The 24,965-nt window shown below is 46.3% G+C and overlaps 1 protein-coding gene across 1 annotated transcript in view; it reads right to left on the bottom strand.

Moving 5' to 3' along the window:
* The window catches only part of WNT9B (Wnt family member 9B), a 61,178-nt gene that overhangs the window by 3,827 nt on the left and 32,386 nt on the right, over positions 1 to 24,965 (bottom strand). The window contains exon 2 of the mRNA XM_084616012.1: positions 7,960 to 8,216. Coding sequence (XP_084472138.1) covers positions 7,960 to 8,216 — 257 coding nt within the window. The remainder of the gene's footprint in view (positions 1 to 7,959; positions 8,217 to 24,965) is intronic.

Below are 24,965 nucleotides of genomic sequence, written 5' to 3'. Positions count from 1 at the left end.
GGCTGTTACTCTGAAACCATTCAAACAAAAAAGAGTCAAATTCAATTACACCACATGAAGGCGGACAACTAAATACTGACAAATTTTCTAAGTGCTTCTATACCTATGCTAGATGTCTAAATACTCAGATGGGTGAACTGGAGTGCCTGGTATTAAATAAGGATATTGATGTAATAGGCCTCACAGAAACATGGTGGAATGATGATGAGTGGGACACGGTAATACCAGGATGCAAAATATATAGGAATGATTTAGTAGGTTGTGCTGGTGGGGGTGTGGCACTGTGTGTGAAAGAACGCACAGAGTGAAATACAGTATAAATCTTAAATTAATCAAACTGTACCATAGAATCTCTAAGGCCAGAAATTCCATGCTTGAATAAGAAGAGTACAGCAATAGAAATATGCTACCGACCACCTGACTAGGTGATTCAGAAGTGTTGAGGGAGATTACAAAAGCAAAAACCAAATAATAATGATGGATCTCAGCTATCCCAATGCTGACTGGGTATGTGTCACCTCCGGATGGGATGCAGAGATAAAATTTCTGGATACCATTAAGACCGCTTCTTGGAGCGGCTAGTCCTAGAGCCCACAAGGGGAGAGGCAATTCTTGATTTAGTTCTAAGCAGCACACAGGATCTGGTCCAAGAGGTGAATATAGCTGAACTGCTCAGTAATACTGACCTTAATGCAATTAAATTTAATAACCTTGTAGGGGGTAAAATACCAAAGAAATCCACCACAATAGCACTGAACTTCAAAAATGGAACTCCACAAAAATGAGATTTGTTGAACAGAAATTACAAGAAACAGTCACAAGAGTGAAATGCCTGCAAGCTGCATGGAAACTTTAAAAACCCTCCATAATAGAAGCTAATATATTACTATACCTTACTATTAATATACTAAATGTATATCCCAAGTGTAAAAAAAAAACCCAAAGAAACAGAACCCCCCCCACCCCAAAATAAAATGCTACCTGGCTAAACAGAGTAAACAAGGCAGTTAGAGGCAAAAAGAAATCCTTTAAAAATTAGGAGCCAAATCCTAGTGAGAAAAATAGACAGGACCATAAACTTTGGCTAGCCAAGTTTAATTTGGCAGACTAAAACAGAATTTGAAAAGCCAATAGTAAAATACACAAAAAACAAACAAATCAGGAAAAAAAAGCTTAACTTGAGTACCACGCAAACTGGTTGAAACTACTGTAAAGGACAGAATTATCAGACACACAGATGAACACGATATATTGGGAAAGGGTCAGCTTGGCTTTTGTAAAGAAAAATCATGCCTCAGCAATCTATTAGAATTATGGCAGTGGGTCAACAAGCATGTGGACAGTAGTGATTCTACTGATAAGTGCTTTTGGATTTTCAGAAAACCTTTGACAAGATCATACACCAAAGGTTCTTGAGCAAGGTAAGCTGTCATGGTGTAAAAGGAAAGGTCTGATCATGGATCAGTAGCTGGTTAAAAGAAAGGAAACAAAGGGTAGGAATAAATGGTCAGTTTTCATAGTGGAGAAACTATGAAAAGTTTCACAGTTTTCATATTTTCATAAATAGCAGGGTCCCCCAAGGATCTGTACTGGGACCTGTGCTTTTCAACATATTCATAAATGATCTGGAAAACAGGGTGACCAGTGAGGTGGCAAAGCCTGCAGACAATATAAAATTACTCAAGATAAATTTAAAGCAACCTGCAAAATGTTACAAAGGAAACTCTCAAAACTGGGTGACTGGGCAACAAAATGGCAGATGAAGTTCAATGTTGATAAGTGCAAAGTAATGCACATTGGAAAACAATCCAAGTTATACGTACAAAATGATAAGGTCTAAATTAGCTGTTACCACTCAGGAATGGCCTTGGGGTCATCATAGATAATTCCCTAAAAACCATCTACTCCATTTGAAGCAGTGGTCAAAAAAGCTAATAGAATGTTAGGAACCACTAGCAAAGGGATAGATAGTAAGACAGAAAACAAAGCCACAATAGAGTCACTAACTCAGAAAGTGCACTCTTTGTGATTAGGGAGATGGTTATATGTTCTTCCCCACCCCCGCCACTATTTTCTATCATTCTGGCACACATTTTATGCACCAATTTCTTTGGTTTTTAAGTAGAAAATACTGTACATAGAAACAACCTATCTAAATATTTAATAGCTGCTTTCAACTACCTGAAAGGGGGTTCCAAAGAGGATGGCTCTAGACTGTTCTCTGTGGTAGCACATGACAGAACAAGGAGTAATGGTCTCAAGTTGTAGTGGGGGAGGTTTAGGTTGGATATTAGGAAAAACTTTTTCACTAGGAGGGTGCTGAAACACTGGAATGCGTTACCTAGGGAGGTGGTGGTGGAATCTCCTTCCTTAGACGTTTTTAAGGTCAGACTTGACAAAGCCCTGGCTGGGATGATTTAATTGGAGATCGGTCCTGCTTTGAGCAGGGGGTTGGACTAGATGACCTACTGAGGTCCCTTCCAACCCTGATATTCTATGATTCTATGATTCTAAATACATATGAAACAAGCAGAACTTAAAATATAAATCAATACAGGTGACTTTAAATATGTAGAATCTGTTTGACTCACACAAGGTTGTACTTAGATTTATGTGGCCCTACTGTGTAATAAGGCTGAGCACCACTGTCCTAACAGATAAAGGGGAACTGATCACAGAACTAAAAATTAAATGGTAGCTGGGGTACAAATGATCATGGCTTGATCACATTTATAATGTGCAAGCAGAATAAATTCCAGACAACAGGATATAGATACTTGGTGCTTTAATAGGGCCAATTTCACAAAAGTGAAAACAATTATGAGCCAAATCAGCTGGAAGGAACAATTTAAGAACAATGTTGAATGACATTTTTTGACCAAAACTTTTCAGCGGAAAAAAAAAATTCAGATTCAGGGTCACTGAAACATTTTGCAAATCTGTGTCAATTTCACTGAACAGATTTGGTTGAAGAAAAAAAAATCTCAGTAAATTTCAGGAAAAAAAATCAAAGTGTTTTGTTTTGCCAATCAAAAAAATATTTCATTTGCAATAAAAATGGTCTGTTCTGAAATTTCCTTTATTCTAAAAATTAAATGTAAAAAATGCTCAAAATCGAAACAATACTTGTTCGACCCAAAACAAAGTTCTCAACTTTTCAATTTGCCAAACATTTTGAAAAATTACAGTTTCGAGTCATCCTGAAACAATTTTCTTCAATTTTTCAGAATTGCCATTGAACCAAAATAAGACCTCTCTGACTCCCACAGCACTAGTAAAGGATAAATAATGGCATCGTAATTAATAACCTGCATGTTTTTATAGAAAATAGGTCCTGTTAATTAAACTTGATACAGTTCTAAGGCAGTTACAAATTCAATTGACAAAAGCAGACATTGGACTTAGTCCTGCATTGCATTCTGAAAGAAAAAAGAATATCAATGCAGCATATATTAAATTGATTAAAAACTGGCTAACTAAATGGGTGTTTCTAGTAAGATCCAACAGCGACCTGTTCTTGAGCAACTACTAGTCAAGATTTTCTTCGTGATCTGGAAGACAGTCAAATATCATGGCTGGTAAACTATGCAGACAACTCAAACTGGTGGAATGATGAATAATGGTGAGGATAGGTCATTCTACAGAGCAATCTATATCATTTGGTGAGCCGGGCTTACGTGAACAATGTGTTTTAATACAGCGAAAATGCAAGGTGAGACATCTTGGACCCAAGAATGTAGGTCACCCTTATGAGATCCTGGAAAGAGGTGACTCGGAAGAGGATGAGGGGTCATTGTGGATAGCCAACCGAATATGAGCTGTGGCTTAGGGAGAATGCAAACTTTGGATGTTTAACATAGGCATGGGAATATCGAATAAGATGAAGGGGTTAGCACCATGGCATATAGCATTAGTGAGACCATCACTGGTCTGTCCAGTTCTGGTGTCCATGGGGCAAAAACAATGTTAAACTGGAATAGGATGAGAAAATAGCTACAAGAATGATTTAAGGTCTGGAAAACCTGCCTTATAGTGAGACTAAAACAGCTTGGTGTATTCAGTATAGCCAAGAGAAGGTAAAGTAGTAACTTGATTGCAGTCATGTACCTACCTGGGGAAAGATTTCTGATAGCAGAAGGCTCTTTAATCTAGCAGATAGTTTTCTAATTTTCGACCGGAACACCCAGTCAAAAAGGGATCCTGCTGGCTCCGGTCAGCACCATCAACCGGGCTGTTAAAAGTCCAGTTGGTGGAGCAGCGGGGGCCCATGGCGAAGGCAGGCTCCCTGCCTGCCCTAGTTCCACGTGGCTCCCAAAAGCAGCCACCAGGTCCTAGTGGCCCCTAGGCCAATGGGCAGCCACAGAGGCTCCACACGCTGCCCCCGCCCCTAGTGCCGCTCTGCAGTTCCCATTAGCCAGGAACCATGACCAATAGGAGCTGCGGAGGCGGCACCTGTGGGCATGGGGGCAGCATGTGGCCCGTGCACATGGCCAATTCCTGGGAGCCATAGTAAGCACCGCTGGGACCCCATACCCCAACCACCTGCCCCAGCCCAGAGTTGCCTCTTGGACCCCAAACCCCTCATCCCCGGGCCCACCCCAGAGCCTTCACCCCTAGCCACCACCCCCACTCCAACCCCCTGCTCCAGCTCTGAGCTCTTTCCTACACCCTGAAGCCCATACCTTCCCTGCACCCCAACCCCCTGCCCTAGCCCAGAGCTGCCCCCCCAGCCAGAGCCCTCAACCCCTCCCACATGCCAACCCACTGCCCCAGCCCAGTGAAAGTGAGGGTGGGGGAGAGCAAGCAACAGAGGGAGAGGGGATGGAGCGAGCAGGGTGGGGCCTTGGAGAAGGGGCAGGGCAAGCGTGTTCGGTTTTGTATCATTGGAAAGTTGGCAACCCTCCTAGCAGACAAAGGCAGAACAAGATCCAATGGCTGGAAGCTGAAACCAGACCAGTTCTAACTATAAATAAGGCTCATATTATTTGTAAAGTATGCTAATTAATTATTGTAGCAACTTGCCTTGGGATGTGGTGGATTTCCTTTTGCTTGGGGTCTTACATCAAGACTGCATGTCTTTCTAAAGGATGCTTTAGCTTGACCAGAAGTGATGGGTTTGAGGCAGGAATCCCTGGGTTAAGTGTTATGGCCTTTTGCTGTGTGGGAGGTCAGACTAGATGGTCACAGTGCTTCCTTCTGGCCTTAAGAATCTATGAATCTACCTCAGAGGGTGCTAAAGGGGATGGTGTTGCCAGAAGTGCTACCTTGTAGATTAAATTTACCTGCAGTCCTGACTGTTTGGGATCACTAAAGCTTCCATGGCACCTGCAGTGAGTCTGAGTGTTAACCTTGGTGCCCAATTCCCATTTTCCTTAATTATACTGCCTCCTAAAGGCCTCTGGTCGTTTCACTTGGAGATAGGATTCTTCCACACTTCCGGTCCAAAATTATTCCATAGCATGACTGTGCAGCTGTTCCATTTCTGCCAGGCTTTGCCCCAGAGGTGGTTGCATTTCAGCTATAGTCAAGCTGATGTGTGTTTGTAGAATGCTTTTGAGATAAAAACTTTTTCAAGGAATAAAATCATCTATAATCAAGGATATCTGTCTGCCCAGTGATCATAGAATATCAGGGTTGGAAGGGACCTCAGGAGGTCATCTAGTCCAACCCCCTGCTCAAAGCAGGACCTATCCCCAATTAAATCATCCCAGCCAGGGCTTTGTCAAGCCTGACCTTAAAAACTTCTAAGGAAGGAGATTCCACCACCTCCCTAGGTAACGCATTCCAGTGTTTCAGCACCCTCCTAGTGAAAGTTTTTCCTAATATCCAACCTAAACCTCCCCCACTGCAACTTGAGACCATTACTCCTTGTCCTGTCCTCTTTCACCACTGAGAATAGTCTAGAACCATCCTCTCTGGAACCACTTCTCAGGTAGCTGAAAGCAGCTATCAAATCCCCCCTCATTCTTCTCTTCTGCAGACTAAACAATCCCAGTTCCCTCAGCCTCTCCTCATAAGTCATGTGTTCCAGACCCCTAATCATTTTTGTTGCCCTTCACTGGACTCTCTCCAATTTATCCACATCCTTCTCGTAGTGTGGGGCCCAAAACTGGACACAGTACTTCAGATGAGGCCTCACCAATGTCGAATAGAGGGGGACGATCACGTCCCTCGATCTGCTCGCTATGCCCCTACTTATACATCCCAAAATGCCACTGGCCTTCTTGGCAACAAGGGCACACTGCTGACTCATATCCAGCTTCTCGTCCACTGTCACCCCTAGGTCCTTTTCCGCAGAACTGCTGCCTAGCCATTCGGTCCCTAGTCTGTAGCTATGCATTGGGTTCTTCCGTCCTAAGTGCAGGACCCTGCACTTATCCTTATTGAACCTCATCAGATTTCTTTTGGCCCAATCCTCCAATTTGTCTAGGTCCCTCTGCATCCTATCCCTGCCCTCCAGTGTATCTACCACTCCTCCTAGTTTAGTATCATCCGCAAATTTGCTGAGAGAGCAATCCACACCATCCTCCAGATCATTTATGAAGATATTGAACAAAACCGGCCCCAGGACCGACCCCTGGGGCACTCCACTTGACACCGGCTGCCAACTAGACATGGAGCCATTGATCACTACCCAGCTTGGAGTGATTAAGCATCCTATTTGCCACATTATGCACATTTACAAACCATGCAGCAAGCTCTATGCTAGAGTGAGCAGCCAAAATGTCACGGCTTGCACCCACTTATGCCAAGGCCAGGTTTGGTCCTGTATGTTCATAGGGCAGGCTGACGTTCTGGTTCTTAGAGCAGCGGCTCAGCCCTCAGAGCCCAGGGACAGAGGGAGGCAATGCGATTTTAAGCCACCTTTGCGGTTGTTTAATTCTAGGCTGATGTGATCCCTGGGGAACCTAGGCAACCCAAGCCTAGCTACCTGCGGGCAGCAGCACTATACAGAATTACTGCCAAGGCATCTGCTAAGGCCCCGCCCCTGTCCCAGACATGCACACGCCCCTTTCAAAGAGGGCCTCATGACAGCATGCACCGGTGTTACTCAGTTCTTGCATTCTGGGGGTGGGAAGGCAGAAATCCATTATATTGCCAGAGCAGGAAGGAGAATCCCTCTTCAATTCTAAGGTCAGCAGGGGCCATTATGATCACCTAGTCTGACGTTCTGCAGACCACAGGCCGGAGACCTGCCCCACTAATTCCTGCATCCCGCTCAGCTTCTGGTTGAGCTGGAGCAGATCTTTCTGAAAGAGGCCTCCACTCTTGATTTAAAGACTCCAAGTGACAGAATCCACCACATCTCCAGGTACGCAAATCCAGTGGTTAATTCCTCCCCCGGAACAACTGGCACCTTAGGGCTAGTCTGAATTTTCCAGCTTTAGCTTTCAGACATTGGATTTTGTTCTGCCCTTTTCTGCTCGTTTAAAGAGTCCTTGGCTGTCAGGAATCTTCTCGTCTCAGTACCTGTGGTGTGTGATCAAGTCACCATTTGGGTAGGCAATGAGCACACGCACACTCACACACACACACTCTTAAGGTAAAGATTCAGGGTCTGATCTCAGAGTTTAAGGGACCTTTCACCCCGCAGTGACTGGTTCAAAGCCAGCCCGGTTAGCAGCTGCTCTTGACGGCTCCTCTCAGGTGGTCTGTTCAGTAGCCTGCATGAAAGGACTCTAGTCTCAGTCCTGCTCCCAGGGGTCAGAAATCCACAGTACAATAGCTGTCCTCAGCAGAGGGGCCAAGGGTGGAATGGACCTAGAGAGTGGGCTGAAACTCAGTGGCCTGGTCACTGCCTGTTCTGTGGGAAAGAGCATCATCCCTGCCCTCTCGCCAGCTCGCCAGTCCCAGGAAAGACTCACGCTCTCTAAGCTAAAGCCTGGTTCCCTGCCCTGCTGAGGCCCAGCTACTGCCCTAAATGGGATTCTGTACCAGAGGCCAGCGGCTGCTGCGTACCTCGCTTCAAGAGGCTGGTCCGTCCGTCCAGGCTGCAGTTCCAGCGCTCACTGAGGAACTGGTATTGGCACTCCATGACGCTGAGCCGGATGGCATCCCGCAGGGTCTCCGCCAGCCCTGGCTCCCGCTGGCAGAGCCTTTTCTGCTTACGGGACAGCTTGAGCAAGTCACACTGCTTCAGGTGTGCCTTCCCCTGGGCAGGGTTCGTGGAGGGGCCCAGTGAGGGAAGATGGGTCAGACCTTCCTTCCCGGTCAGGCTGAGAGGGGAGAAAGGGAGAGAGGTGAGCCCATGGACCGTGGCCAACGGACTGACTGGAGGGAGCTTCCGAAAGCTGTCAGTGAGAACGTGGCTCAGTTACCAGCTCAGAGAACTGGCCAGTAGAGCTGGTGAAGAACTGATCTAAAAACTAAAAATAATAATTAAAAATAATTGGTTTGGGTGGAACCAAATGCGACGCTGGCGAATCAGAATGGTTGACAAATGTCAACCATTTTGTTCAACCAGAAATTAACAGATTCGTTTGATTTTTGGGCACTTATTCACATAAAAGCAAAGGGCTAGAGTCACAAAACAGCCAGAAGAGGAAGTGACATCACCAACCACCTTATAATCTTTAGCCCAATGGTTCAAGCACTCACCTGGACCATGGAAGATCCCGGTTCAATTCCCCCATGTCTGATGTGGAGAAGGAATTTGGACTTAGGCCTCGCATGTTGCACGGAAGTGGCCTATCTACTGGGCTAAGAGGTACACTGGTGTGTGCCTCTCACTCTCCTGTTGAAGCAGTTCCACTGCAGATAAATAATGCAAGGGTCACTGGAGCAGGCATATGAAAATGGGTCTCCCCACCCCCACGAGCGTGCCCTGACTGAAGAGTCAGCTCCGCTCTCTCTGGCCCAATGACCAGTCAAGTGTTTTATACAGCTTCAGCAGGAGAGACAGAGAACCTGCCCCAGAATAGCCAACAGCCCAGAGGTTCGGGCACTTTCCTGCAATGTGGGAAACAAGTTCAGATGCCATCTCCGCATCAGACAGGAGGCAAATTGAATCTGGGTCTTTTCCGTCCTGGGTGAATGTCCCAGCACTAGGGTAAGAGCTGTAAGTAAGAAGGCAGCCCCACATTTTCTTCTCTAGTTTGGGAATGGTGCCCACTTCCCTGACATGTTTAACCAACACTTTTTGGCAAACTCACATCAGATTCACAAATTGTTTCGAGTCCACTGAAAATGCATTTTTCAGGTAAAAATGATTCACCCAGCTCCCCAGGCCACTGCAGCTCAAGCCACTGGCTCATCAGATCTGGTGTGCCATCTCCAGAACTGATTAAGGCCAGTACAGGCCCTGATGGGCCAATGGCCTGATGCTGCAGAGTAAACAGAAGATACACACCCCCATAACACACCCATCATCACCCACTGCAGAGCACCAACAGGGAAGCTTCCTCACAGCCCTCTAATGCATCAGGTTATGCATCAAGCCTGCAGCTCAAGTTAGGATTGCCAATTTTGGTTGGATGTATTCCTGGAGATTACAGTATATCACATTGATCTTTAATTCCTGGATATGCCAGGACAATCCTGGAGGGTTGGCAACCCTAGCTCAAGGACCTGTGTTTGGCATACCCAGCATTTTCACAATCACACACTGTTTGTCTACATGCTCATAGACCGGTTACTGCACGAGGATGTGGCAGGTTGCTACATGTCACAATTCATGTGACTGTACTTACTCATAGGCATATTGATCACATTGACAGAGGCCATTTGTAAACCTCTACAGTGCTGCGATAGGATATGGCCAGCATGAAAGAAGAGACTATGGCTAAGGGCTGTCCGGACCCTGCTAACGAGCCCAGGGGAGAGTTCCAGGGTCTCTCAGAGTCTGCCAATAAGGGCAGCGAGTGCTTTATAAATACCTGGAGTCCCAACAAGTATCTCCAGCCGACATTAACCCTTGGAGATTCCAGAATCATTGTACACGGCCGGTCAGTCCGAGCTTCCCTCTCCGCTCCTGCCCCCAGAGCACACACCCTGCTACATCTCACCAATTCCCAGACCAAGCCTCTGCAAGGTCACTCAACATCAGCCAAGCGAGCAGCTGCTGGGCTCACCCTTGGGGGCTGCACAGCAGGATCTAAGCCATGAGGTGTGTCCACAGAAACTAGCAAGCTGTGCAGCAGCCTCAGCAGCATGGACTCAGGCAGGGGAATGATAGCATCTGCTGATGGATGAGGAGTTTCAGGAGTAAACATGGAACACTCCTTCTCAATCATGGCCCAGAGCTCTCTCTGGCAGCCAGAGGGAGACACTAGTTAATCATTAAACTGGGCTGGGAAACTGGTAAGTTTCCAGTCTATCAAACCCAAAGGTCTTTCTCAGCAGCAGCCTAGGGAGAGAGCATTCTCATCTTTACACAGTCACCCACGCTCCTTCCTGCAGCAGGGTCCCTCAGCAAGCTTTGCCTTTGCCGAGCAGACTATCTGGCCAGGTGCACGCGTTTCCCCGACAGAGGAGACCCTGCATATACTCCAAGATTACTGACACAAACAGTGGGAATTCCAGAACAGTGAGTACTATGGGTATCCACCCCCCATCCCCACCATCAGGTTCTGGCTCAGCACAAGCACAGAGCTGTGTTAACCTGTGGAACTCATTGCCACAACATGCCAAGTCAAAGATCTCATTAAGTTTTTTTTTTTTAAAAAGGGATTAGATCTATAGGAATATCTTCCTGAATTATCCCAGCTAGGATAGACACAGTAGAGGGATATCAACCTTCATGATTTAGGGCACAAGCCAGGGGTTAAGAGTAAGCATCCCCCATGGACACGTTACTGCATAGCTATTCATTAATTCAGCTTTTACATCTTCCTCCAAAGCATCTGAGAGGCTATTGGACTGCAAGGACCATTGGTCTGACTGACTATGGTGCGTATCTGGCCCCTATTCCCCACAGGACCTGAGCACCTCACAGTCTCAGGGTATGTCAGCTGCACCACTGTACACACAAGAGCGACAGAAGGGGCTTTCCACCCTTGTAGTAAAACTGCCCCGGACCTAGCAGCATCTACAATGTGGGCTAGGTCAAACTAACCATGTTGCAAAGGGCATGACATCTCCCACAGCCCTGAGCAATGGAGCTAGGCAGACCTAAGTTGTACATGTGGCCTATGCTTTAATGATTTGTCCACCCAACGCCCTGCGAGGCAGGGCAGTGCTGTTCTCCCCATTTTCAGATGGGAAATGGAGGCAGAGTCTAAGCAACTTGTTCAAGGTCATAGAACCACAGGGCTAGAAGGGACCACAAGGCTCATCTGGTCTAACCCCTTGCCAAGATGCATGATTTGTTGTATCTAAACCAGCCAAGGCAGATCCAGCCTCCTTCTGAAAAGCTCCAGTGAAGGAACTTCCACGACCTCCCAAGGTATCTGTTCCATTGTCCTATAGTTCTTACAGGGAGGGAGTTTTTCCTGAAATTTAATCTAAATCTGCTCTGCTGCAGTTTGAACCCATTGCCTCTTGTCCTGCCCTCTGTGGCAACAGAGAACAACTTTTCTCCATCTTTTTTACAGCAGCCTAATATCTGAGGGTGGCTATCATTTCCCCGCTTAATCTCCTTGTTTCCGAACTCAACATACCCCGTTCCTTCAGCCTTTGCTCATATGGCTGCATTCCACCCCTCTGATCATCTTTGTCACTCACCTCTGGATCCTTTCCAGTTTCTCTACATCCTTTCTATACATTTATAACCAAAATTGGACACAGTACTCCAGCTGAGGCCTAACCAGCACTGAGTAGAGCAGAACTATCAGCTTCCATGACTTGCACTTTTAGGTTGCATTAACAGAGGCATAGCATGCATTTGCTATTTTTTGCAACAGCATCACATTGTTGACTTATGTTGAGGTTGTGATCCACCACAACTCCCAGATCCTTCTCAGCGGTGCTGCTGCCAAGCCTGTTTTCCCCCATTCTGTCTTTGTGCATTTGTTTTTTCTTCCTTTAGTGTAGCACCTTACATTTATCTTTGTTGAATTTCATTTTGTCGTCTATAGCTTAGTTCTCCAATTTATCAAGATACCTTTGAATTTTCGCTCTGTCCTCCAACTCCCCCTAGCTTTGTGTGATCTGTGACTTTGATCAGTATATTCTCTAGTCCTACATCCAGGTCATTAATAAAGATGTTAAACACCACCAGACCCAGAACCGAACTCTGTGGAACTCCACTTGAGACCTCTCTCCAATCTGACATAATTCCATTAATAGTTACTCTTTCTTTGTGGTTGTTAAACCAATGATCTATCCCCTTAATGATAGTTCTACCAAGCCCCCATTTCTCCAGCTTTCTTAGGAGAATAGCATGGCTTTTGACACAATCCCACATGACAAAGCCCAGGTATATTATGTCTACCACATTCCCCCAACCACCAAACCGGTTACCTTGTAAAGAAAGAAATCAAGCTGCTTTGTTCACAGTAAATACATGAGGACTCCATCATCCAGGTATTCGTAAATTGAATGTTTTGTACATTGCTCTAGGAGCTTCCCAGGTACCAAGGTCAGGCTGATGGGTCTATAGTTCCCTGGCTCTTCCTTTTTAAAAGTCACACAGGAAGCCTGTGCCAGAGCAGGAAACTGACCCTAGATCTCCCAAGATCACAGCTAGCTCCCAGCTGTTTCTATGCAATGGAACAGCCACATGAAAGGAGTTTGCAAAAAGAAAAGGAGGACTTGTGGCACTTTAGAGACTAACAAATTTATTTGAGCATGAGCTTTTGTGAGCTACAGATCACTTCATCAGATGCATTCAGTGGAAAATACAGTGGGGAGATTTATATACATAGAGAACATGAAACAATGGGTGTTACCATACGCACTGTAACGAGAGCGATCAGGTAAGGTGAGCTATTACCAGCAGGAGAGTGGGGGGGGAGGGGACACCTTTTGTAGTGATAATCAAAGTGGGCCAGCAGTTGTCAAGAACGTCTGAGGAACAGTTTGGTGGGGGCGGGGGGAATAAACATGGGGAAATAGTTTTACTTTGTGTAATGACCCATCCACTCCCAGTCTTTATTCAAGCCTAATTTAATGGTGTCCAGTTTGCAAATTAATTCCAATTCAGCAGTCTCTCGTTGGAGTCTGGTTTTGAAGTTTTTTTGTTGAAGAATTGCCACTTTTAGGTCTGTAATCGAGTGACCAGAGAGATTGAAGTGTTCTCCGATGGGTTTTTGAATGTTATAATTCTTGACATCTGATTTGTGTCCATTTATTCTTTTACATAGAGACTGACCAGTTTGGCCAATGTACATGGCAGAGGGGCATTGCTGGCACATGATGGCATATATCACATGGGTAGATGTGCAGGTGAATGAGCCTCTGATAGTGTGGCTGATGTGATTAGGCCCTATGATGGTGTCCCCTGAATAGATATGTGGACACAGTTGGCAATGGGCTTTGTTGCAAGGATAGGTTCCTGGGTTAGCGGTTCTGTTGTGTGTGGTGTGTGGTTGCTGATGAGTATTTGCTAGAGGTTGGGGGGCTGTCTGTAAGCAAGGACTAGCCTGTCTCCCAAGATCTGTGAGAGTGATGGGTCGTCCTTCAGGATAGGTTGTAGATCCTTGATCGAGAGGTTTTAGTTGGGGACTGAAGGTGATGGCTAGTGGCATCCTGTTATTTTCTTTGTTGAGCCTGTCCTGTAGTAGGTAACTTCTGGGTACTCTTCTGGCTCTGTCAGTCTGTTTCTTCACTTCCGCAGGTGAGTATTGTAGTTGTAAGAATGCTTGACAGAGATCTTGTAGGTGTTTGTCTCTGTCTGAGGGGTTGGAGCAAATGCGGTTGTATCGTAGAGCTTGGCTGTAGACAATGGATCGTGTGGTGTGGTCTGGATGAAAGCTGGATGCATGTAGGTAGGAATAGTGGTCAGTAGGTTTCTGGTATAGGGTGGTGTTTATGTGACAGTCGCTTATTAACACCGTAGTGTCCAGGAAGTGGATCTCTTGTGTGGACTGGTCCAGGCTGAGGTCGATGGTGGGATGGAAATTGTTGAAATCATGGTGGAATTCCTCAAGGGCTTCTTTTCCATGGGTCCAGATGATGAAGATGTCATCAATGTAGCACAAGTAGAGTAGGGGCGTTAGGGGACGAGAGCTGAGGAAGCGTTGTTCTAAGTCAGCCGTAAAAATGTTGGCATACTGTGGGGCCATGCGGGTACCCATAGCAGTGCCACTGACTTGAAGGTCTCCATTGTCCCCAAATGTGAAATAGTTATGGGTAAGGACAAAGTCAAAGTTCAGCCACCAGGTTTGCCATGACATTATCGGGGATAGTGTTCCTGATGGCTTGTAGTCCATCTTTGTGTGGAATGTTGGTGTAGAGGGCTTCTACATCCATAGTGGCCAGGATGGTGTTTTCACGAAGGTCACCGATGGATTGTAGTTTCCTCAGGAAGTCAGTGGTGTCTCGAAGATAGCTGGGAGTGCTGGTAGCGTAGGGCCTGAGGAGGGAGTCTACATAGCCAGACAATCCTGCTGTCAGGGTGCCAATGCCTGAGATGATGGGGTGTCCAAGATTTCCAGGTTTATGGATCTTGGGTAGCAGATAGAATGCCCCAGGTTGGGGTTCCAGAGGTGTATCTGTACGGATTTGTTCTTGTGCTTTTTCAGGGAGTTTCTTGAGCAAATGGTGTAGTTTCTTTTGGTAACCCTCAGTGGGATCAGAGGGTAATGGCTTGTAGAAAGTGGTGTTGGAGAGCTGCCTTGCAGCCTCTTGTTCATATTCCAACCTATTCATGGCGACGACAGCACCTCCTTTGTCAGTCTTTTTGATTATGATGTCAGAGTTGTTTCTGAGGCTGTGGATGGCATTGCGTTCTGCACGGCTGAGGTTATGGGGAGTTTGTTACAATCCCACAACACTGTCCTATGGACTTTGCAGCCATGTTTATCAGGACAAATACAGGCCTTGCAGAGAACTAAACCAAATCATCAATACAGCTGGCGACATCTCTCAGAGTAAACTTTTTTACCAAAACATGCTGATTTGGGTCAACAAATTTGGGTTAATTTTGCCAAATTGTTTCAGCCAACTATATTTTTTTTTGAAAAAAACATTTACAACATTATCAGACTGGCACATTTTGATTAGAGACAAGGTGGGTCAGGTAATATCTTTTACTAGACCAACTTCTGCTGGTGGAAGAGATACACTCCTCTCCAGGTCTGGGACAAGAAACAGAGGGCTTGTCTACACTGGAAACACTACACTGGTGCAGCTGCTGTGTAGACATCACTTCTGGCAACAGAAGGCTAGTTAGGGCCGGTCTGCACGGCACGGTTAGGCTAATGCAAGGCAGTGTATGTCAGCTGAGCTGTGGATGGGTCTACACTTAATGTCACTCCTGCCAGTGTCAGTGCCCCACTACATGGGCATAACACCTCCGCCTTCCCAAGCAGCAGAGTCATGGTGTATGTAGTTAAAATGACGCAGTGCTAGCAAAGACACTGCATTACGTAGGTCGAAGGTTACTGGCCTTCAGGAAACGTCCTCCAGGCCCCACCCTGATGGCTCTGGTCACTGTTGTGAACTCCACTGCCCAGGAGTCATGTGGACATGAACCGCCCCTCCCCTTTAGAGCCCTGAAAACTTTTGAAATTCCTTTTCATAGTTGTCTGGCTTGGTGAGCACACCAAGCATCTCCATTTTGTGTGTGTAACTGCCCAGCTGACCAGGCCAACTACACACTGCAGACACACTCCTACTGGGAATACACAAGAGGTATTCGCAAACAGGAAAGGAGTACTAGTGGCACCTTAGAGACTAGTCCTCCTGTTCTTTTTGCGAATACAGACCAACATGGCTGCTACTCTGAAACAAGAGGTATTGGATCTCCCGGGCCTGTGGGGAGAAGAGGTCGTGCAGACCCAGCTCCGACCCGTCTGTAGAAATGTGGACATCTATGAGCAGATTGCTCAGGGGATGCCAGAGAAAGGATCCCGCAGGAATGGCTGCGCCACATGAAAGTCAATGAGCTGTGGTAGGCAGACCAGAAAGCCAGGGAGGCCAACAATCGATCAGGTACAGAGTCACAATCCTGCTGGTTTTACAAAAAGCTGAAAGCTGTCTTTGGCAGAGACCCCACCATCACCCCCAAGAGCTCTGTGAATACTTCAGAGGAACCAGAGTCACAGCCCCCTCCTGTGAACAGCAAGGAGGAGGAGGAGTGTGGGGGACAAATGACCGGGGATCCAGTAGCACAGCAAGCCAGGGCATGTATTTGACTCCACCGGAGTCCAGCCAGTTGAGCATAGGCAAGCCTGATGCAGGGGAAGGCGCATCTGGTAAGTACACGGTTTGCTTTGACATTACAGGGATGGAACCCCCAGAATAGCCGGACATCTGTTGATTTACTCATTTAGACTTGTGGTAGAAGAGGTAGTGAAACAAGCAAGAGGTGGAGTTGCTATCTGCTTTTCATTCCCCGCTAGAATTAGTGCAGCGGGATGTCCTGTGAATCTGCCATAGAGATCTTGACGAAACTTTCATGGAGCTGCTCTGCAATCCTCTGCTGAAGGTTTCTGGGGAGGGCTGAGTCACTGTGCCTCAGTGGGTCACAGCTGAAGATGCCAAATTCAGGACAAACTGCTGAGAAATAGGACAGGCTCACCCCAAACAGGTGGTTATTCTCTCATTAGATTATACCAAGCCAGTAACAAAAGTAAACTTCTGTTTCACCACCCTGGTTAACAGGCAGCCAAAGATGCAGTCTCCTTAGGCTGTCCAGCCTTTGTCTCACCACCCAGATCCTAGACTGATGAGTGGTTACTGAAAACCAATTTAATCAAACATAGGGTTCTTCTAATCCCAAGAGATCAGCCACATAGTCAAGTCAATATACAATTCAGGTCTTACCCAATAATCACGCTGTTTCCAATCCTTAAGTAAAAGCTAAAGGTTTAATAATAAAAGAAAAAAAGAGTTAATAATGGTTAATAGATCATATACATACAAATAATTGCAAAGTCCTTATTTCCGGTTGTGCTACCTTTATTCCAGTAGCAGTGATGGTATAGATTGCTGGATAGTAAAGTCTCTCTGGTAGCTTCCAAAAGATTGGAAGACCCTCAGTCCATAGTTCAAAATGCTCCTTTTGGTTGTAAATCCACAGTCCAGATACTCAGGGCAGGAAAGAGGCAAAATGGTGATCTCAGGGGTCTTCTATATCCTTTGCCATGTTCCCAGAAATTTACTGTTTCAAACAAAGCTCCCAGTCCAGTCTGTAGAAAGTTATTAACTCAAGATGGAGTCCAGGGTCACATGAGCATAGCATATCACATGTTCTTACATAGTTTGAGGACTCTTAGCGGCAGCCATTACCCATATTCTTGCTGAGGTGTCCACAGGAAGAGCTATCTGGGCAGAATGAGTTTCTTCTATGGCCCATTGTGAGAACTAAGTGTCCTGGATGGGCCATCAACACACAGCTGTCTAGTCTTAATGTAAATGTTACTTGGTGGGCATTAGCCAGGAATACAACCCAGGCATGCCACCAGTACATAGCAAATATTCATAACTTTAGATACAAAGATGATGCATGCATATAAACAGGATAATCAATCATAACTTTTCCATTTACACCTTTAATAGACTCAGAACTGGAAGGGACCTCGAGAGGTCATCTAGCCCAGTCCCCTACACTCAAGGCAGGACTAAGTATTATCTAGACCATCCCTGACAGGTGTTTTAACGTGCTCTTAAAAATCCCCAATGATGGAGATTCCACAACCTCCCTAGGCAATTTATTCCAGTGCTTCACCACCCTGGTGATTTGAAGGTTTTTTTTTTCCCTAATGTCCAACCTAAACCCCCCTTGCTGCAATTTAAGCCCATTGCTTCTTGTCCTATCCTCAGATGTTAAGAACAATTTTTCTCCCTCCTTATAACAACCACCTTTTATGTACTTGAAAAAGTATGTCCCCTCTCAGTCTTCTCTTTTCCAGACTAAACAAACCCAATTTTTTCAATCTTCCCTCATAAGTCATGTTTTCTAGACCTTTAATCATTTTTGTCACTCTTCTCCAGACTCTCTCCAATTTGTCCACATCCTTCCCAATAGGTGGCACCCACAACTGGACACAATACTCCAGTCGAGGCCTAATCAGCACGAAGAACAGCGGAAGAATTACTTCTTGTGTCTTGCTTACAACAGTCCTGCTAATACATCCCAGAAGGATTTTTTTTTGTTTTTTGCAACAGTGTTACATTGTTGACTCATATTTAGCTTGTGATCCACTATGATCCCCAGATCCCTTTCTGTAGTACTCCTTCCTAGACAGTCACTTCCCATTTTGTAGGTGTGCAACTGATTGTTCCTTCCTAAGTGGAGTACTTTGCATTTGTCCTTATTTCATCCTATTTACTTCAGGCCATTTCTCCAGTTTGTCCAGATCATTTTGAATTTTAATCCTATCCTGCAAAGCACTTGCAACCCCAGCTTGGTATCATCTGCAAACTGTATAAGTTTATATGCCATTATCTATATCATTGATGAAGATGTTGAACAGAACTGGACACAGAACCGATCCCTGCGGGACCCCATTTGTTATGCCCTTCCAGCATGACTGAACCACTGGTAACTACTCTCTAGAAATGGTTTTCCAAACAGTTTTGCCCCTACCTTACAGTAGCTCCATCTAGGTTGCATTTCCCTAGTTTGTGTCCATGACATGCTCTGTACCAGGTTTTTTGCAATTGTAGAATAGTGGCAATATCAACAACATAGATGGACATATTCAATCATACAGCATCACAGGTTGCCTTATTTCTTCTGCCATGGGAGGATACTTTCTCATGCCACTCAGTGATTACTTCAGCAGGCTAGCAGCCTATGGGCCAGGGCAGCAAAAGGACCCCAGCAACAGCTGTGCTCTCTCTGCCCGTTACCCTCAGGAGTGAGATATCAGCTAAAGTCACCACTGACTGTGGAAAACAGTGCCAGTATTCATTGCCACTGCTCTACACAACTGCCCCCCCACTCCCGAGGGCCATACTCACCATGGCTGGTGCTGTATTTATCCCAACGAAAAGTGAGAACTTAGTGCCTACAACTTCTGGGGAATCAAGAGGAGTGAGTTCTTCTATTTCCATCATGACTACACTGACAACAGTACCTCTCTGTGTTGTATCTACGGCTGCTGCCATTGTGGTCTCCAGGGTCTCCCCCTCCACACCCGCGGAATGTTGGAACTAGAGGAGGAGAAAGAAGAGTACTCAGGATGACATGTTCCAAGAGATCCTGCAAGCCTGTGCTGCATCAGGGGATGAGACCAGAGCCTGGAGGATCATCCTGGAAGACAGCATGGAGAAGGAAAGAGTGGAGAGGAGAAAGACCCAGGATTCCAAGCAGGAAAAAAGGAGAGGGAGATGCACCAGGACATAATAGGGCTTCTCAGACAAACAGCTGCTGTAGACTCTGATAGACCTGCAGGTTCAACAATCCTGTACTTGCCTCTCTCTGGAGCACACAGAGATCTCAATAGAGGGACCTCCTTACACCCCGCCCTCAACATTCCACATGGCATCAGGGCTCACTGGATTACCCCTTCCACTCCACCCTGGGGGACGACATTAAAAACAATCACAGCTTCACATACACTGACCTGTGAAAGATACTGTTGGTGTATGTGTACCTGAAATGGAAATGTGTGTTCTTTCCCCTTCAAACATTCTGTTCCCTTAATAAACTAAATTTTAAATGTTTTTTTTAAATTGCCTGGTTCATGTTACTGAATAAATTTCTATTTTTGGATCAAGAGTCATCATTGTTAGTTCACAACATATGCTGCCTGATGCTGAGCAGGTCTGACATGCACAAATTTCCTATTTCATTTTGTTCGAGAACCTACAACGTCGTGCACAGACAGTATTAATAGGTGCATTGGCACTGTTCTATTCCTACATACACAGCAATCACTGCAAGAATCATACCAGGCTGCAAAATTGCAAGGCCAAGTTCAGCACACTACAACCACTCTGGCTCACTATTAAAATGTTCTTTCAATGCTTCATTGAACCATCACATTCTACGCTAAGCTCTTCTAATAGCCCTTGTATCTGGCTATTCAAATTCAGCAGAGATCTGCTCCACCTCCACCCTTGCAGCAAGTTTTCCCCCTTTGCTTCACAGATATTATGCAAGACACAGCCGGCAGCTATAACCATTGCGATTCCCCCCCTCCACTGAGGTCCAATCTTGTAAGTAAAAAACACCAGCGACCTTTCAAACCACCAAAGGCACATTCAGCTGTCAGTCTGTACCTTTTGAGCCGAAGGTGAAAAACTCCTAGACTGGCCACCATGACAGCACAAAGGATTTCATGAGCCAGGGGAGCAAGGGATAGACTGGGTCTCCCAGGCTCACTATTGGGATTTCAGCATTCTCAATGGTAATCCGCTGGTCAGGAAAGAAAGTCCCTGCTTGCTGCTTTCTGAACAGTCCTGTGTTCTTCAAAATGCATGCTCATGCACCTTCCTTGACCAGCCCGCATGGATCACCAGGTATGCTTTACCGACATCAACCACTGCACGTATTACCATAGAAAAGTAGCCCTTTCTATTGATCTACTCTGCGAAGGGTGTTAAAATAGGGATGTGTGTGCCAGCTATCATCCCACTGCAGTTCAGGAAGCCCATTGCTGCAAAACCATACATTATGTCCTGCACATTGCCCAGAGTCACAGTCCTGCATAGCAGGAGGTGATTAATGGCCCTGCACGCTTGCTTGACAACAGCCCCTGTGGTGGACTTTCCGACTCCAAATTGATTCCTGACTGACCAATAGCTATGTGGCATGGCAAGTTTTCACAGCGCAATTGCCACTTGCTTCTCAACTGTCAGCATGGCTCTCATTTTTGTGTTCCTCCACCACAGGAGTGAGGTGAGTTTCAGCACACAGATCCAGGAACATGGCCTTGCACATCTAAAAGTGCATCAGACATCTCCCATCATCCTGAACCTGCATTACGATGGGATTGCACCAGTCGGTGTTTATTTCTCAGCTCCAGAAATGGCGCTTCACCATCTCCAGCTACTCCGTCACTGCCACCAGCAACCTTGAATTATTTCTTTCTAGTTCCCCCAGCAAAGTGGCTTCAAGGAATCTTCATGTTCCCTGCAGCTCCTCTTGCATCTCTTCAAATTACTCCCAGACAATGCAGAATTTTGCAGAAATTAAGGTTGTGCATGCAGAATTTCTTTTCCTTTACAGAAACAGGCTGCAATGCTGCTGGCCACCACCAGGGGCCGCTGGACTCAGTGGAGCCTATAGAAGACACTGCTGGAGGAGGGAGCAGGAGGGTTCCCAGCAGCTGCAGTTCCTGGCACGCTCAGAGGGAAGGAGGCAGTGATGTGTAGGAAACTCCACACAAGCCACTCCACACTTGGGGGGGGAGGGATAGCTCAGTGGTTTGAGCATTGGCCTGCTAAACCCAGGGTTGTGAGTTCAATCCTTGAGGGGGCCATTTAGGGATCTGGGGCAAAAATTGGGGATTGGTCCTGCTTTGAGCAGGGGGTTGGACTAGATGATCTCCTGAGGTCCCTTCCAACCCTGATATTCTATGATTCTATGACCAAGCATCAGGCTGTTTCTCCCTCTGGAGCCTTGGACTCTGAGGGGTAGACGGGTGGGTGTCTGGGCTGGGGGGAGGTCCCAACGCTGGGCTCGGCTGGGGCAAGGGGAGGGGGTAGTGTATCAGCTAGGGGAGGCCCCATGGCTGGGCCCCACAGTGGAGAGGGCAGAGAAGAAGGAACTGGATTGTCGTAGGGGTTCTTTAACTCTACTCCTGAGGGAATTTTTGTGTCTGTCTGTCTGTAACAATACAGGCAAACATACTTGCTGACAGGTATTTTGAAATAATTTATCAAAATAATTGAAACTGGTGTGATTATGTGGGGTTATTGTGATAAATAAAATTTGCAGAATTTTAAAATATTGTGCACAGAATTTTTTTTTGGTGCAGAATTCCCGCAGGAGTAGCAAATAGTGCAGAGTCATGGACCCTGTACTTGCAATACTCAGAACGATAGCGCAGAGCTAGGCAGGCTCCATGCTTCTCTCAGAGATGATGGACAGTGAGGAGGGACATGTGGGTTTGCAGGGGATGTTGAAAAGAAGGCCCAAAATATTATCTGATGCAGATGAAATTATAGGATGGAGAACACTGCACTATGGGAACTTGACCCCATGCGCCCAGTCACCATTAAGCAACTCATTTTGGCCTCATCGGGCAATGCAAAAGTTACCCAAAACACCCTGCACTGGATGGTGACAGTTGCACAGTGGGAAACCTACTCCCAGTGCAATGCATTCTGCATCGATACAGGCGTTCCTGGTGAGGATGTGCACATGCACGAGTGACATGACGATTGTGACAGATGTATGCGGAGGTAACATAGGTTGACATAATTGTGTAGTGTAAATATGCCCAAGGTCTACAGAAGACTTCTTCCATCCACATAGCACTGTCTACATGGGAATTTAGGTCAGCTTAACTACACCCCTCGGGGGTGTGGATTTTTTACACCCCTGAGGGATCTAGTTATGCCAACCTAATTTTCTAGTGTCTGAGTAAATACACTTTTCACTTAATCTCTCCCAATTTGTAATACACGTGGGAGGTGGTCGCTTGCAATGAAGTGGACAATTCTAAGTTAGACTGTTGTGCATAAAGGGTTTGAAACGAGCACTTGAGGGGAGCAGGAAGGGTGGCGTGTTACAAATGGCTGTAATGAGCCATAAAACCTGTGTCCCTGTTAAGTCCATGGATTTTGGTGTCTCGGGACAGGTCTACACTTAAAATGCCGCAACGGCACAGCTGTAGCACTTCCGTGAAGACGCTGCCGATGCCGACAGGAGGGCTCCTCCCATCGCATCGGGACTCTGCCTCCCCAAGAGGTGGTAGCTGTGTCCACGCGAGACGCCCTCCCGTCCACATACCATTGTCTACTCCACGGCTTAGACTGGTGTAGCTGCGTCACTCAGAGTGGTGGACTTTTCACACCCCGAGCGACAGTTATACCAACCTGATTTCCTAGCGTTGACCTGGCCTAGCAGAGTTACGAATTTAAGTGCCCAGCCTCACCTTTTGAAGGTGTTGCGCAGGTTTCCCTGGAGGACAAATATTGGAAGATCACATATGGAGTGATTGCTTTTTGAGATGTGTTTGCCCACAGGTAAGATGAAGTTTTTGCATTATTTTTCCGTGTAAGTTCACTTGAGAGCATAGTGATGGTCTGGTTTCACCCACATAGTTATGGGGGCATTTTGGGCTTTGGATGAGGTACACCCTATGTGATAGGCACGTGTAGAACCCATGAATCTTGAAGTGTATAGTGTGGGGGGTGTTGGTCATCGTAGAAGTGGAGAGATGTCTGCAAGTTTTACATATGTTGTTCTGCCAGGACCTGGTGCCACTGAGTTGGTGGGTCCTGGTATGAGGGGAGCTTGGTTCCTGATGATGAGCTTGGTGAGACTGGGTTGGGTTGTTTGCAAAGAAGTCAAGGGGGCTTGGGAAGAATGTCTTTCAGGATGTGGTCCCCATCAAATATGGGTTGTGAATTGTTTGACAATACCCTATATGGGGTCCAGTTCAGTGTGGCAAGTGAAAACAGGAGGCGTGTGGTCTCTACTTCTCTGGTGGAGTGCCCTTGTTTGGTGAAGGTGGTTTTAAGTGTGTCAAGATGTGTATCCTGGACTTTAAGTTTGGAACAAGTTCTGTGGTATCCGAGTGTCTGACTGTAGATAACTTTTTTTTGGTGTGTCTGGGGTACTTGCTGGATCTGTAGAGGTAAGTGTGGTGATCGGTGGGTTTCTGGTATATAGTTGTCTGTAAGGTTCCATTCTCGAAGCTGAGCATGGTGTCCAGGAAGCTGGAGTTGTTAAGAGTGTTCAACCACCACCACCCATCCATGAAACTCTAGAAGCCGTAGAAATTTATGAGGGAGTCTAGATCTTCTGTCCCGACCAACACAGCTACAACTCCACTGCAAACATTTTGATTATTCAGGCTCAACTGACAGGAGGATGGGGGTGTCCCCCCCACCTTATAGCCTTTAGAGCAGTGGTTTAAGCACTTACCTGAGAAGGAGGGACCTGGGTTCAAGTCCCTACTCCAGAGAATGTTCATTGGAGCAGGGACTGGAAACGAGGCAACCTCTGCCTCCCAGACAAGAGCGCTACCCCCAGGCTATAGCATCAAATCACTAATTTTCTCTGTGGCCCAACAACTGCTGAAGTATTTTATACAGGGAGTATGTGTGCGCGTGTGCGGGGGGGGGGGGGCTGGATACACCTATGATTCTTTACACTTAAAGCCAAAAACACCCCTTCATAAAAGCCAAAGAACAAAAAAGGAATGAGCTTCAGGAGTAAAAAGATAATGCAGAAGTCCAGCAACAGAATGGGGCTATCCAGGTTATTACACCCAATGCAGTATGTATTACCTGCCCTATGGGCAGATGTCATATGTGTGCATTCAGTGCAAAGAGCTCCTGGCCCTCAGAGACCAAGTACGGGCTTTGGAGACCAGAGTGGCTGAACTGGAGGAGCTCAGGGAGACAGAGGTACATAGATAAGAATTTCTGGGACACAGTAGAACTGGAAGGTTGGACATATGACGAGGGAAGAGTATAAAAATATTGCTCGGGCATGTAGGAATGTTATCAGGAGGGCCTAATCGCACCTGGAGCTGCAGCTAGCAAGAGATGTCAAGAGTAACAAGAAGGGTTTCTTCAGGTATGTTGGCAACAAGAAGAAAGCCAAGGAATGTGTGGGCCCCTTAATGAATGAGGGAGGCAACCTAGTGACAGAGGATGTGGAAAAAGCTAATGTACTCAATGCTTTTTTTGCCTCTGTCTTCACTAACAAGGTCAGCTCCCAGACTGCTGCCCTGGGCATCACAACATGGGGAATAGATGGCCAGCCCTCTGTGGAGAAAAAGGTGGTTAGGGACTAT

The sequence above is a fragment of the Lepidochelys olivacea genome (genome assembly GCF_965140295.1).
Source record: "Lepidochelys olivacea isolate rLepOli2 genome assembly, chromosome: 27".
Taxonomy (NCBI): Eukaryota; Metazoa; Chordata; order Testudines; family Cheloniidae; genus Lepidochelys; species Lepidochelys olivacea.
Note: the sequence above shows the minus strand (reverse complement) of the source record. Positions and strands in the feature narration are given on the sequence as shown.